At 31.5% G+C, this 15513-nt stretch overlaps 2 protein-coding genes across 6 annotated transcripts; both read left to right on the top strand.

The window, feature by feature from the left end:
- Positions 1 to 2994: 2994 nt before the first annotated feature.
- Positions 2995 to 4413, top strand: LOC102623254 (aspartic proteinase CDR1-like). Its single transcript, XM_006478197.4, has one exon. The coding sequence runs from the start codon at positions 3047 to 3049 to the stop codon at positions 4337 to 4339; it is 1293 nt and encodes a 430-aa protein (XP_006478260.2). The 5' UTR covers positions 2995 to 3046; the 3' UTR covers positions 4340 to 4413.
- A 3447-nt stretch (positions 4414 to 7860) lies between these two features.
- On the top strand, positions 7861 to 14280 carry LOC102621392 (disease resistance protein RPV1-like). 5 transcript variants are annotated; one of them, XM_052438710.1, is made up of 7 exons: positions 7865 to 8118; positions 8977 to 9472; positions 10245 to 11346; positions 11444 to 11728; positions 11849 to 13144; positions 13243 to 13891; positions 14004 to 14280. In XM_052438710.1, the coding sequence occupies exons 2-6, from the start codon at positions 8994 to 8996 to the stop codon at positions 13846 to 13848; spliced, it is 3768 nt and encodes a 1255-aa protein (XP_052294670.1). In that variant the 5' UTR covers positions 7865 to 8118; positions 8977 to 8993; the 3' UTR covers positions 13849 to 13891; positions 14004 to 14280. The 5 variants fall into 5 exon arrangements, with proteins under 5 accessions (XP_006478257.2, XP_052294671.1, XP_052294670.1 ...); XM_052438712.1 differs by lacking the exon at positions 14004 to 14280 and having other exon boundaries at positions 7867 to 8118; positions 13243 to 13374; positions 13622 to 13776; XM_006478194.4 differs by having other exon boundaries at positions 7861 to 8118; positions 11217 to 11346; positions 13243 to 14280.
- The last annotated feature ends 1233 nt before the right edge of the window (positions 14281 to 15513 follow it).

The following is a 15513-nucleotide window of genomic DNA, read 5'->3' on the forward strand; positions in this document are numbered from 1 at the left end:
CTACAGTAGAAGTGAAAAACAAAAAAGGGACTTCTTTCAACTTTTTCTCGTGTCTTTCATTGCAGATCTCTATTATTGTTGGGTCGGGATTGCTAATCGGACCTATCGGAGGACTGAGACAAATTATAATGTCATCCAAATCCTACAAAATGTTCTCATAGAAATTTAGATTCTTTGTTTTCTCTCTTTTATTGAGGAAGAATTAGATGTTTCTCTATAGTGGTATTATGTTTGGAAGTGAATTGTTTATGATTACAACTATTAATCAACAATTGGGGAAAAAAAAGTCGTATATGTGATTTACAAAAAATCAAGGATTCTAGAATAAGGATAATGTGGAAATGATAACGATGACCATTGATATATGATGAAAAATAGAGCCGTTTTGGAAGTTACTATAATCTCCTGATAAAATCATTAATTTTGTTTTATTTTTAATGTTTTTAGTTGAGTTAAGAAGCCAGTTAACTTAAAGAATTGTTTTCCTTTGAAATATCAAAGTCACTAAACCCCACTTCGTAATTTTTTTGGCACACAAATGCTTGACTTATTCATTTGATTAAAATAAATAGAAAACAACTAAGATGATCTAGTAGATGATGTTGCTTATGTTTATATTCAAATTCCCTATCAAAACACCCTTTATTTTCCGACGCTTTCATGCAACTAACAAAATGACTTTCTGAGCGTCATAAATAATACGACCCCATTTGATTTGTACTGTTTCTGTGATAATTAATATTCTTTCTTCCCATTTCATCTTCTTTTAAGCTCAAAAGCCAGGAAGTTCTCATAAAGCATACGTTAATCCCCTAAATTTTTGACTTAAAAGCTTGACTAAATTTTTCTTTTATTGGTATATGTGCATACTATATGATAACTGTTCAACATTATTAAGGTCTAATTTGAAATTGCGGTGGCTGAAGTCTTGTTTGAGAGTGGAGGCTACAATAAGGTGGTAGCAATCACTAAAAAGGAGTCTTATATTTTATAAGGTTTCAATAGTTTGTATTCTTTGGTGTCTAGTGAATTACTTAATATTTGACTGTCGCTCTATAAACATAAGAATTTGGATTGTAGACCACGTAAAAATTCTCTTGTGTGCTTTACTTTTATGTACGGTATTTTTACACATTTTTATTTGTTTAATTAACTTTTAATTAAACTCGGCAAACCTACTAAAATTGGATCTATCATACAATATTAAAAAAATACATTTTATTTTTTTTACTTTCAACATAAACTTGTAAAAAGTGTATGAATTCAACTACGTTAATTTTTTAACTTTTTATTAATGCATATAATTTATATTTTCATAAGAAACCATTTTTTAAAACTTTTTTAAGTCCTATCATTAATTGCCAAATATCTTTAAAAATAAAGTAAACAAAACAAAATTAAAAATATTTCTTTCGGATATTAAAAAAATATAAATAAATATATGTAATATAGATACTTATATTTTAATCTACTCAAATTTTAATCAAACTTGAATTTATTCAATTTCATAAGAAAAAAAACGGACCCTGCCTAGATATTCTCACCGTTAAAATTGAATGACCAGATGTTTAAAGGGAAAATACATCAAAATTCTACACTAGACAAGTCTTTTCTCCTGTACATTCTCGTCTTTTCTTCTCATGTTGGTTTCATACAGGGACTGGTATGCCGATTGCGGGACCTTGCGGAATAAATGGGACAAACTGCTAAACTGTTCACACGAAAGAAACATTGAACAACTTTTTTAAAATTGAATAAATGGTATGCCGATTGCATTGAACAACTTTTTTAAAAATCAGCAAAAAATTCATTGATTGATTCATATTTTCATTAATGACTCTTTGATCTTTTTCATGCACTGTATGTCAATTTATAGGGGAAATTGCAACTATGGTACCGTGCCACAGTTGTATCCAGCCGTTGGATGTCAGTGGACTCCATCAATCTAAGTACATCCAACGACTGGATGCAATTGTGGCACGGTGCCACAGTTGCACCGTAGCCTGATCCCAATTTATAACATTGAACAACTTTTTTAAAAATCAGCAAAAAATTCTAATCATGATTATTTTCCGTGCTAAGTTCACACGAAAGAAAGACTTTTCAGCCAAACAAATTTTAGAAATCTCCACACAAGTTGCAAAGGTGACAGAACTGTCACTCTTAAGATAGCTTTGCTTACAAAAGAAAGGTTCAGCATTTCAATTTCTTGGCACCATGGCATGTAGTATCCTAGAAGGTAGAGCTGGCAAAATTTGACACGATCCGATTACCCGACACGAACACGACACGAATAAATGGGTATGGGTCATCGAATTTAACACAATTATTAAATGGGTTGGGTCCGGGTCGACACGATTTTTTTTCGTGTCGGGTTAGGGTTAAAGTTTTTGACCCATTTACCCGATCAATAACCCGATTATATTTTTTATTTTAAAATAATTTGTAGGTTCTTGTTATCAAAACTCAAATATTAGAGATGATTCTCTCTTTTATTTTTATTTTTTGAAAAGATGAATATAAACACAGTATTTTATTTATAAAATTTTATATACATTTAGAGCTTTAATAACGTAAATGTGTAAAGTAAAATATTGTTAGATATGTATATTTTATAATATCGATAAATAATATTATATATATATAGTGTAAATGTGTAATATTTTGGTAGATATGTACATTTTATAATATTGATAAATTATGTATGTAAGATAGTGTGTAAATGTTTGATGTAAATTTTATTTAATATATAGATATTAAGCGGGTTATTGGGTAACCTGATTATTTTTTCGTATCGGGTTTGGGTCTCAATATTTTGACACAATTATTAAATGGGTCGGGTTTGAGTCGACCTAAATTGACACGACACGAAGCTGACTCGATGACCCGTTTTGCGAGCTCTACTGGAAGGTGGAAGTTTACTTCTCTTCCGTTTCGTTTTTCCACTTCAAATTAATTAAATTTTCCTGATCATCTCTTTCTGCCCCTTCCCTATATAAGCATCGACTCATTCCCTCTTTATCATCATCTCTCTACATACAGCTGCATGACAATGGCAACCTTCTTGAGTTGTGCATTCATTCTCTTCTTCCTTGGTCTCTCAGTTATCTCTCCAGCAGGGGCTCAAACTGGAGGGTTCAGTGTTGAACTGATCCACCGTGACTCTCCAAAGTCTCCCTTCTATAACCCTAATGAAACTCCCTACCAACGGTTGAGAAATGCTTTGAATCGTTCTGCCAATCGTCTCAGTCACTTCAATAAAAACTCATCAGTCTCTTCATCAAAAGTTTCCCAAGCTGATATAATACCTAATGTTGGTGAGTATCTCATTCGTATATCAATCGGTACTCCCCCTGTTGAAATACTAGCTGTGGCTGACACAGGAAGTGATCTCATATGGACACAGTGTCAACCCTGCCCACCATCACAATGTTACAAGCAAGACAATCCACTTTTTGATCCTCAAAAGTCTTCCACTTACAAATATCTTTCTTGCTCATCGAGCCAATGCGCACCACCGATCAAAGAATCTTGCTCTGGGGAGGGGAATTGCAAATATTTAGTCGGCTACGCAGACCAAGAATCTTTCTCAAATGGCGATCTAGCTACCGAAACTGTTACTTTGGGATCAACATCCGGACAGGCCGTAGCTCTGCCAGAAATAGTCTTTGGCTGCGGAACAAAAAATAGTGGGAGATTTAATTCAAAAACTGATGGCATCGTTGGCCTTGGGGGAGGTGATGCTTCCCTTATTTCTCAAATAAGAACTACAATTGCAGGTAAATTCTCCTACTGCTTGGTGCAACAAAGCTCAACCAAAATCAATTTTGGCACCAATGGAATTGTTTCAGGTTCTGGCGTAGTTTCTACTCCCTTGCTTGTTAAGAATCCCAAAACCTTCTATTACCTCACACTCGATGCAATCAGTGTAGGAGATCAAAGACTAGGTGTTATATCAGGATCAACTCCGGGAGGAGACATTGTAATTGATTCTGGTACTACACTAACCTATTTACCACCAGCTTATGCCGCAACATTGCTTTCAGTAATGTCCAGTATGATAGCGGCACAACCCGTTGAAGTGCCATATGATCTTTGCTACAGAATTAGTTCACGACCTCAATTTCCTGAAGTCACAATACATTTCAGGGATGCAGATGTGAAGTTGAGCCCTTCCAACATTTTTATGAAAATTTCAGAAGACCTTGTGTGTTCAGTTTTTAGTGCTAGCAATGGCACGCCAGTTTATGGTAACATTATGCAGACCAACTTTTTGATCGGCTATGACATTGAGGGACGCACGGTTTCGTTTAAACCAACTGACTGCTCCAAGCAGTAGTAATTAAGTTGGATGTGCGTTTTTAGTTTCAATTTTTATAAGTTGCAATAAATATTATCATCCCATCTATGTATGATTTGCTGTATTTCGTTTTGAATCAATTAATTCGGAAAGTACTTTAAAATCTTAAACATCAAAAAAGCTCATTGTAGTAAGGCAGTCTCTAGATTAACTAAAACACAATCAGGTCCATAACAAGCAGGGCTGTATCAAAAGGAATTTTTCTCTCAAGACTTGCTAACCGTTGATTCCGTGATCGCTGCTTTATCTTTCATGTTAGCTAAAGTGTTGGCTATGGCATTTTGCCACCTAACTTTTTCAACTAATTATGTTAAAGTGAATACACACGTGAAAAAAAAATAGACCAAATGATCGAGTTTGCACTAAGAGCACTCATAATTTTTTCCCATAATGAAATATGTATATCTCATAATAACTTTTGCAAGTCTTTTTATCTGTATATGCCACAAAAGTGCCTATACGCCCTCCTTTCCATTTATTCAGTCATATGACAAATTCATCTGCACAAAGAATAATATACCTTCACTTATAAATTACAAGTTACACAATTTCATTCCAACTCCAGAATTTTGATCATATAGGTTTACACTATTTAAATATTTATTTGGCTCCTTAAAATTAAAATTAAGTTTCATGTATGTTTTTTATTGTCATAATTCGAATAAAAATTATTCATCAGGTCCATCACAATTAGGTAGAAATTGGGTAATAGTCGAATAGTTAAAACATTGCTCGCCCCGTGATCAGGCACAAGTCGGGTAATGTCGAGTAATTAAAAAATTACTCGACTATGGTCACGTACAAGGCGGGTAATAATCGAGTAATTGAAAAATGTATTCGACTATGGTCAGGTACGAGTCAGGTAATAGTTTGAATAATTGAAAAATTACTCGAACATGGTCAAACATAAATCGAGTATGAATATGAGTGCCGCAAGAGTAGGGTAAAAGGTCGAGTAATTAAAAGTTACACGTTGGTTGAATGTTGATTTATGCATACTTGTGACCCTATCCGTCGGAAGAACAATTTCGGGTCATCTTAACGAGATTAGAAGTCATCTCTACAAATTTTGTACACACTACTGTGAAGAAAATCACAAATGGTGCGTTTGGCACACTGTATTGTATTATGTTGTATTGTATTATTTTAATGATGGTGTATTGTATTATGTTGTATTGCGTTAGCATTGTATTATAACAATATTATACAATGTTTGGTGCTACACTGTACTGTATTAATTTTTAATTAAACTATATTTGGTGTTACATTGTATTGTATTAATTTTTATGATTAATTAAATTAAATAATTAAAAAATAATATTTATTAATACTTGGAAAAATAATAAATATAGAAATCTTAATTGTAGAAATTTAACAATTTTTTTAGTAAATATTAAAAATTAATGATTAAATTTCTAAAATTTGTATTATAATTATGATAAAATAAATTTATAAAATTTAATATTATATGTAAATAATAAATTTAGATTATAATTAATATTATAATTGTTAATATAAATTAATAAATTATTATTCAAAAATATTAAATTATATTTTAATTTACAATATATTATTATTTTTACATTTTAATATATTAATAAATTTATAATTTAATATAAATAATTATAAATATTTAAATTTGTACAAATTTAAATAAAATTAATTTTAAAATTAATATTAATGTAAATAATATTATAATATTAATATATTATTTTTATATGAATCATTAATAAATAAAATAATATTATCATATAATTTATTTTTATATTTTATTCATTATATTAGTATTTAATAATAAAATAATTTATTTTTATAATATTTTAATAAAATAAATTTGCCTCAATTGAGGCAAAAAGTTTCCGCATTACGCAAACCCGAGGTTCCCTTGGGTTTGCGTAATGCAGCCCCATGCCTCATTATACTGCATTATAATGCAGTATAATGAGGTCTCAAATTTTACCAAACATCTTCTTGGTAATAAACTAATGTGAATAGTGGTATAATACTACACAATCTCATGCACCAAACATGTCCTTAGAGCATCCCTCGTGCCTCGTACTTACTTTGGTAGACGACATTAACTGTTCATCATACGAATCTCCTTTCAAAAAACCGACATGCCGTATTCAAATGGATGACAGGCACTGTGTATCCCTTTCTTATAACCGACAATGTCATCTCAAGTGGATTATAGATTCTTTCATTTTTTACCCTAATACTATATGTTGCTCTGTTTAGGCAAAACAGAGCATTATGTAATTTAAACTACTAAAAATTTGTACAGAAGATTTATGTGTCTCTGAACTTGGAAAAATGTAAAAAAGGAAAGAGACAAGTGCTTGTTGCGAATCCAAACTAGTCGCTCCACCTCCACTTGCAGGTCTATGATAATATAAGTAGCTAATTGCTTTATTAATAGTCTTTCACATTGGAAGTCCCCCAAAAAAAAAAAAAATTCTGAATAAAGGGCGCCCTTAATTTTATAAATGATCATACATATTCTTTTTGACAATTATAAAGTACTTTTAGGTTGCAACAACACAAAAATTAACTTTCAATAAATTTCTATAACAGATATAAATATAATCTGTATATAAAATATCATAAATTTTACAAATTATTTAATATTAAACAACATTATTTGTGATGTTGTTAATATGTTAGATTTGTTTAATATTAATAAAATTGGTTTCATAATAAATAATATAAAATAAATGTGTTTAACATTCAAAATAATTTATAAAATCGATATTACATATTTTACTTATATTATTTTTTATATTACAATTTTTATGTTACGTCAATATTAGTATAAGTTTAAAATTAATTTTTGGATTAACAGATTTAAGTTTCAATAAAATCTATTGAGACATATTGATAATATCTTAATATTAAAATAATTTGCATGACATATATATTTTGTTTTATTAATTATATTTATTTTAATATTTTATTTCTATTAATGTGCTATTTTTAGTTACTGTTTTTATTTTAGTATTGTATTTTTATTTATCATAAAAATTTTAGCTATAATTCAAGGATATATTTGTTAAAAAAAAGGGTCTGAATAGTCATTTATGAATCCAATAAAATTTATGTGACTATTTAAGTAAAATTTAAAATTATGGGTGGCTTTTTTCCTAATTTTTTTACATTAAAATTAAGACCAAAGACAAGGTTTTTAGTTTTAACCAGAATCTGTTTCAGAAAAGTACTACCATTAAACACTTTGTTGCATGTATGATACAAATTAGTCTTTAGCAAATTTTAACCAATTGTTCTAATTTTCACCCAGTAGTTGTTTTTACCGCCCCATTAGCCATCACACTCCCCACGTGCTATGTTTCTCATTCTCAAATCTCAATCGTTGGATATAAAAATCCAACGGTCACTTAACTGAAGGACAAATAATGGGGCTCGTTACCCTAATGCATCGTGGTCGTGGCCAATTTATATACACATATTATATTTCATAAACAATTTCTTGGAAGATGCTCGATCGGCAGTTTCCTAGGCTTTTGAATAAACTAAAGAAGCCCATTATTATCTTCGACGATAGTGACTGCCATTTGAAGAATTAATTATGACAAGTGGAAGTTTATATCGAATAATTAATTATGCAAGTCAGTCAACACTAAGACTTGCTTTAATCTGGAATACAATCATACAACAGAGCTGAGGATGAGGAGCTAGAAAGTTGCGTGATTTGATTAACTACTTTACCTTGAGCATATGCTTCATTGGAGAACCAACAAGCTGTAAGTTTTATCTTGTACATTTCTCTTCTACTTTCCGAGTTAATTTACATATCCTGTATGTTTAAAAATTGAAGCAAAGCTTGAATGTTAATTTTGTATAAACTCTTTGGCTTTAATTAAGATTTGCTTAGATAGAGGTCGGGGCGCACACTCTCTTATATATCAGCATCTGAAAAAAATTTCTAATTACATTTCGGGATTTATTAGGTATAATGTTTTCTTACGGGGGGAAAAAAATTAAGTAAGAAGCTGCGGATCAGTTTTTTACTTTTTAAGAAGAGGATCACTAATAAATTTAATTTCGAAACCAGAAGCATTCTCATCTTAACTTTTTATACTAGTAAATATCTTATTTATTGCAATTAAGATCTATGCACAAAGTATTTATTAAAAAATATATATATATGCCAAGTTCCTTTTGTTTATATATAATGTCAATGATTAGTAGTAACCTTAATGTTCTTCTGAATTCTTTCTAAATGATATGAGGTTCTGGCACACTATTTTATTTAATTATATAATATCAATTTATTTATTTTTCTTTAGTTATTAATAATTTATTATTTACTTTTATTGATAATTTTTTTAAAATTTTTATTGAGAAAGTTAAGTAATAAATTTAATGGAAGTAATGGTAGAAAATATTAAAATTAATAAATAAAAAATATTTTATTTATTGTGATGCAACTTATGCAATATAATATGACGTACGAAACACATCCTAAATTAATTATACAACTTTGAGTCTTTGACACTTGATATATACATTTTCGTTTTTTTGGTGCCCATAGTTTTGGATGAATTTTGTCGTTTGCATTGTATTCTTCCCAAGATGTCAGTGTCAAATTTTTCATTCAGTTTCAGGAACAAAGATAATGGCTTCCACAAGTATCCAAAATGCCTTTCATGGGAAATATGATGCATTTTTAAGCTTTAGAGGAGAAGACACCCGTAAAAGTTTCACAGATCATCTGTACGCTGCTTTGAAAAATAAAGGAATTTATGTATTTAAGGATGACAAAGAACTTGAGAAAGGAGGATCAATTTCACCAAATCTCCTTGAAGCAATTGAAGAATCGAGAATTTCGATTATTGTTCTCTCCAAAAACTATGCTTCTTCCACTTGGTGCTTGGATGAACTTGTTAAGATTGTTGAATGCAAAAAAAGAGACCATGAAATTTTCCCAATATTCTATGATGTGGAACCAACCGCGGTGAGAAAACAGACAACAAGTTTTGGAGAAGCTTTTGCTAAACATGAAGAAGCTTTTAAGGATAATATAGAAAAGTTGCAAAAGTGGAGAGACGCATTAAAAGTGGTGGCCAATAAATCTGGCTGGGAATTGAAGGATAGGTACTCATTCTTGTTCTCTATTATTATTATTATTATTATTTTGCTTGCCTAGCGACTACAAAACAGATTTTAGTTTTCATGATTCAACACTGTTTCAATTAAGCAGCTTCTATTTAATACGTATATATATCATATGATATGTCGTTATAAAAACAGTAGTACTATAAATGAATTAATATTTCTGCAAATGAAGAGACATGGACGTTGATACGTTAAATTATTGTATTATGAACCTTTGAAGACTATATATTGATTTAATGCTTTATGCTCTATTAATCAGATTTAAAAAAAAAATACATAAATAAAACTTTATTCTTAGATTGACTCTTGAGCTAGATTGCTAAATACTAATAATAACATCAATCGCAACACCAATGATATTCAATACCATTACATATTTAGCTAATCTAATTAATTTCATATGTGTAATAAATGATCTTATCAAAAATTGATCTAAATTCTCTTTCAATCTAATTTGTCGGGCTATAGAAAGAAATAATGTATCAATAATGATTGGGAAAAAAAAAACAGCAGAAGATATTAAATAAATTTCGCACCCTCAATTTTTATTTGGTTGGGTTTGAATTTTCTTATTCCAATCGTCTCTGACTTGTGTGATAATAACATATTACTTTGGTTATATGACTTCAATTTGATGAAATGAATATTGCATAGTTTGGATTTTATGCATAATATGGAACTGACTAGTTACTACGTTCACACCAACTTTAATTTAACCACAACAATCTTTTCTTGTTATTTCAATCTGCAGCAATGAGTCAGAATTTATTGATGAAATTGTCAATGTGATATCAAATAAAATTCGAACGAAACCAGAGATTCTCAAAGAGCTAGTAGGAATAGATTCACGCTTGGAGAAACTGAGGTTTCTTATAGGTACAGAGTCTAGTGATGTTCGTATGATGGGGATATGGGGCATGGGAGGTATAGGAAAGACAACTCTTGCAAGAGTTGTCTATGACTTGATCTCTCACGAGTTTGATGGGAGTACTTTTCTTGCCAATGTTAGAGAAAAATCCGAAAAAGAAGGCAGTGTAGTCTCTTTACAAAAGCAATTACTTTCTGATTTACTAAAGCTTGCCGATATTAGCATATGGAATGTAGACGATGGTATTAACATAATAGGAAGTAGGCTACGACAGAAAAAGGTTCTTCTTGTAATCGATGATGTGGCTGATGTTGAACAACTACAAAATTTAGCTCGAAAGCGTGATTGGTTCGGTCCAGGCAGCAGGATCGTAATAACAACGAGAGATAAACAATTGTTGGTGGCACATGAAGTGGATGAAGAGCATATTTATAACCTTGAGGTACTAAGTAACGATGAAGCTCTTCAACTCTTTAGTATGAAAGCTTTTAAAACCCGTCAACCAATGGGAGAATATGTGGAGCTGTCTAAACGTGTTCTAAAGTATGCTGGTGGTCTTCCATTGGCTCTAACAGTTTTGGGTTCCTTTCTGAATGGTAGATCTGTGGATCTATGGAGAAGTACGCTAAAAAGACTAAAAACAGAGCCTCCAAATAGGATCATAAATATACTTCAAATAAGTTTTGATGGACTACAAGATTTAGAGAAGAAAATATTTCTTGATGTTGCATGTTTTTTTAAATCGTGGGATAGAGATCATGTGGAGAAAATTTTAGAGGGATGTGGCTTTTCTCCAGTCATCGGAATAGAAGTTCTTATTGAAAAATCTCTATTAACTGTTGATGATGGAAACAGACTGTGGATGCATGATTTGTTACAAGAATTGGGACATCAAATTGTTCAAAGACAATCCCCCGAACAACCTGGGAAACGCAGTAGAATATGGAGGGATGAAGAAGTGCGCCATATGTTGACAGAAAACACAGTAAGTGATTGTTATTACAGCTTACTATGTCTCTGACGAACTTTCAGCATCTTGACATTATTGTTTTATTCACTTATCCTTTGCTTATGATTTTCAGGGAAGTGAAGTAGTGGAAGGAATAATAGTTGATGCCTACTTTCTTGAAAATGAGGGGTATTTAAGTGCAGGTGCTAAAGCATTTTCGCAGATGACCAACCTAAGATTGCTCAAAATCGATAATCTGCAACTTCCTGAAGGCCTTGAATACCTTTCTAACAAGTTGCGGTTACTTGATTGGCATCGATATCCTTTGAAATCCTTGCCATCAAATTTCCAATTGGAAAAAACTGTTGAATTTAATATGTGTTACAGTCGCATTGAAGAATTGTGGAATGAAATCAAAGTAAGATCAATATTTTTGTTGCTATTTTATATTTTTTCAATAGATGATTATTGATGACAATTTTATTACTACAGTTGTAAATGAATTAAGTACATTTTTAATCTTTTTTGTTTTCAACAGTATTTAAACATGTTGAAAGTCATGAAACTCAGCCATTCACAGAACCTGATTAAGACACCAGATTTCACAGGGGTCCCAAATTTAGAAGAGTTGATTCTTGAAGGATGTACAAGGTTGCATGAAATTCATCCGTCTTTGCTGCTTCACAGTAAGCTTGTCATATTGAACCTGAAAGATTGTACAAGTCTTACAACTCTTCCAGGCAAGATTTCTATGAAGTCACTTAAAACACTTGTTCTTTCTGGTTGCTTGAAACTAACAAAGAAATGTCTAGAGTTTGCTGGAAGTATGAATGATCTTTCAGAGCTCTTTTTAGATAGAACAACTATTGAAGAGTTGCCATTATCAATTCAACATCTCACTGGACTTGTTTTGTTGAATTTGAAAGATTGTAAAAATCTCAAGAGCCTTTCACATACTTTAAGAAGACTACAATGCCTAAAAAATCTTACGCTCTCTGGTTGCTCGAAGCTTAAGAAGTTTCCGGAGAGTTTAGGAAGTATGAAAGATCTAATGGAGCTCTTTTTAGATGGAACTTCCATTGCTGAAGTGCCATCTTGTATAGAACTTTTGACCGGACTTCAATTATTGAATTTGAATAATTGCAGCAATCTAGTGAGACTTCCCAGCTGTATAAATGGTTTGAGATCTCTTAAAACTTTGAATCTATCCGGCTGCTCCAAACTTCAAAATGTTCCAGAGACGCTTGGGCAAGTAGAAAGTTTGGAAGAACTTGATATAAGCGGAACAGCTATAAGACGACCTCCGTCCTCTATTTTTGTCATGAATAATCTTAAAACACTATCATTTTCTGGGTGCAATGGACCACCATCATCTACATCATGGCATTGGCACTTTCCCTTCAATTTGATGGGACAGCGTTCATATCCTGTAGCTTTGATGCTGCCTTCTTTGTCAGGTTTGCACTCTTTAAGCAAATTGGATCTCAGTGACTGTGGTCTAGGGGAAGGAGCAATTCCAAATGATATCGGCAACTTATGCTCATTAAAACAGTTGAATCTGAGCCAAAACAATTTCGTTACGCTGCCAGCAAGCATTAACAGTCTTTTTAATCTTGGACAACTAGATTTAGAAGATTGCAAAAGGCTTCAATCTATGCCACAACTTCCTTCTAACCTATATGAAGTTCAAGTGAATGGTTGTGCTTCGTTGGTGACATTATCAGGTGCATTAAAACTATGCAAGTCCAAATGCACATCAATCAATTGTATAGGCAGCTTGAAATTGGCCGGAAACAACGGTTTGGCAATTTCAATGCTACGAGAGTACCTTAAGGTAAGTCTCTCACTCTGTATCTCCCAGCTTTCCAAAATTATTTCTGAAAAATTAAGCAATGGTATGGACTTGTTCATTTTTTTATTTTTTGGTTGCAGGCAGTGTCAGATCCAATGAAAGAGTTCAACATTGTTGTTCCAGGAAGTGAAATTCCAAAGTGGTTCATGTATCAGAATGAGGGTTCTTCAATAACAGTCACAAGGCCTTCATATTTGTATAACATGAATAAGGTTGTGGGATATGCTATTTGCTGTGTTTTTCACGTCCCTAAACATTCAACGCGTTCGCATCTCATACAAATGTTGCCCTGCTTCTTCAATGGTTCTGGTGTCCATTATTTTATTCGTTTTAAAGAGAAATTCGGTCAGGGTCGGTCAGACCATCTTTGGCTACTCTATTTGTCTCGTGAAGCATGCCGCGAGAGTAATTGGCATTTTGAATCTAATCATATTGAGTTGGCATTTAAACCAATGTCAGGTCCTGGATTGAAGGTGACAAGGTGTGGCATCCATCCAGTTTATATGGACGAAGTTGAGCAGTTCGACCAGTTAACAAACCAATGGACTCACTTTACTTCTTATAATCTGAATGAAACATCAAAGCGAAGCCTTACTGAATATGTTGGGGCACCTGAAGCCAGTGGAAGTGGCAGCTGTGATGATGTTGAGGATCCACCTCCTAAAAGATTTAGACAACTCGAATGAGGATAAAGCCTACTTATCATTTGTTTTCTGAATTTACGAGAAAGTATGCATCTTAATTTCAATTTATTTTCTTCGCATATAGTACTTCATTTGCTTGTCTTTCTATTTATTTATTGTATCTTCTCTTGCAATCTATTTTGATGTTAAATTGCCAGAAACTGCTCGACTTGGATCCAAAAATTGGTCAGAATCAGAATATGCCTTGCAAGAATCAAAATTACATTCGTACTTGATCAAGTTGAAGCTTTGGATTTTGTGATTTCTCATGATTTGAAAACTAAAGAAAGGGAAAAAAATAAAGGTCTGAAGTAAATCCTCTGTTTTGTATTCCCACTGTATTTGTTTCATTGCAGCATTGTCTCTTCTTGAAGCTTTCTCATTTTTTGAATACATAATTGATGAATTGTAGCGTTGGTACGAGTGAACAATAAACTAATTAGGTCATTGCAATCTGATTGATTTTTTTTTCTTTTGACAAGTTTCAAAATAGTATATTAGTTATATGCCCTAGACAGAGACTTTTACCTTATGACTTCAGAAAGATATCCTATTGATCCTACATAACTATCCTACATTAATTGCATTGCTATGAGTGAACAATAAACTAATAATTCGGTCATTGCAATCTGATTGATTTTTCTTTTTTCTTTTGGCATATAGCTCCCCCTTGTTCTATTTGAGTAGCTCGGCTCTCAATTTTTTTCCAACCTTGCCCGTGTTCGCTATAGCATTTATATACATTATGTGGAGATGACTCCATTACCATTCAAGGTTAGAGAATGGATAGAAGCAAACAATTAATTAAAGAGGAAACTTTATCTTAATTTATTTGTTGTTCGATGATGTTGTAGTGAAAGCGTTATGGGTATGGCCGAATAGGTATTTTGAGATAAACACATCTAGGAGAAATAACAAGCCTAAAAATTTTCCAGATGCTAGCGGTGTAATGGTGTCATAAAGTTTAGAACTTTATGTGTGGTTATGGGGAAAAAAAAAATTGAAATGGGTATTTTTTATGAATAGTCAATTTTATATTTTCCTTTTATGCTGTGTTTACTTGTTGGAGTGGGAGTGAGGAGTGTGGATTCCTCCCACTCCAGCGTTTACTTCCTCTAAATAGGAAGGGAGTGGGAATCCCACTCCGTGGGTCCCACCCATTTTTGGAGTGGGCAGTGGGAGTGGGACTCCCATTGGGGGAGGTGGGAGTGGGAATCTACTCCCAACTCTCCCTTTTGTACCCTTTTATTTTTTTTAATTTAATTTAATATTTTATAATTAATAAAATAAAATAAATATTATTATATTTATTTGAATAATAATATTATATTTAACTAAATAATAATTTACATTGATTCTAAGTTAAAATTATTTTAAAATAATATTATTATATTAATAGAGAATTAATAAATATAATATTATTATATTTATTTTAAAAATAATAGTACTATATTTATTTAATATTAATAATAATAAATAGTTTATTCTAAGAAAATATTAATTTTGTACTAAATAATATTATATTATTATTTTATATAATAATAAATTTAATATAATTATATTAAATAAAATAAAATAAGGTTTCATTTTGTATTAAAATTAATAATTTATTGTTCATAATTAAGAATATTAATAATTATAATAAATTTACAAATATAATAAAATAAA

This window comes from Citrus sinensis, chromosome 3 (assembly GCF_022201045.2).
Source record: "Citrus sinensis cultivar Valencia sweet orange chromosome 3, DVS_A1.0, whole genome shotgun sequence".
Lineage (NCBI taxonomy): Eukaryota > Viridiplantae > Streptophyta > Magnoliopsida > Sapindales > Rutaceae > Citrus > Citrus sinensis.

Coding starts and splice junctions, on each gene's coding strand:
- LOC102623254 (XM_006478197.4), top strand. CDS start 3,047: ATGACAATGGCAACCTTCTTGAGTTGTGCATTCATTCTCTTCTTCCTT.
- LOC102621392 (XM_052438711.1), top strand. CDS start 8,994: ATGGCTTCCACAAGTATCCAAAATGCCTTTCATGGGAAATATGATGCA. Junction 11,347..11,443: donor ATATGTTGACAGAAAACACA/GTAAGTGATTGT, acceptor TATGATTTTCAG/GGAAGTGAAGTAGTGGAAGG. Junction 11,729..11,848: donor AATTGTGGAATGAAATCAAA/GTAAGATCAATA, acceptor TGTTTTCAACAG/TATTTAAACATGTTGAAAGT.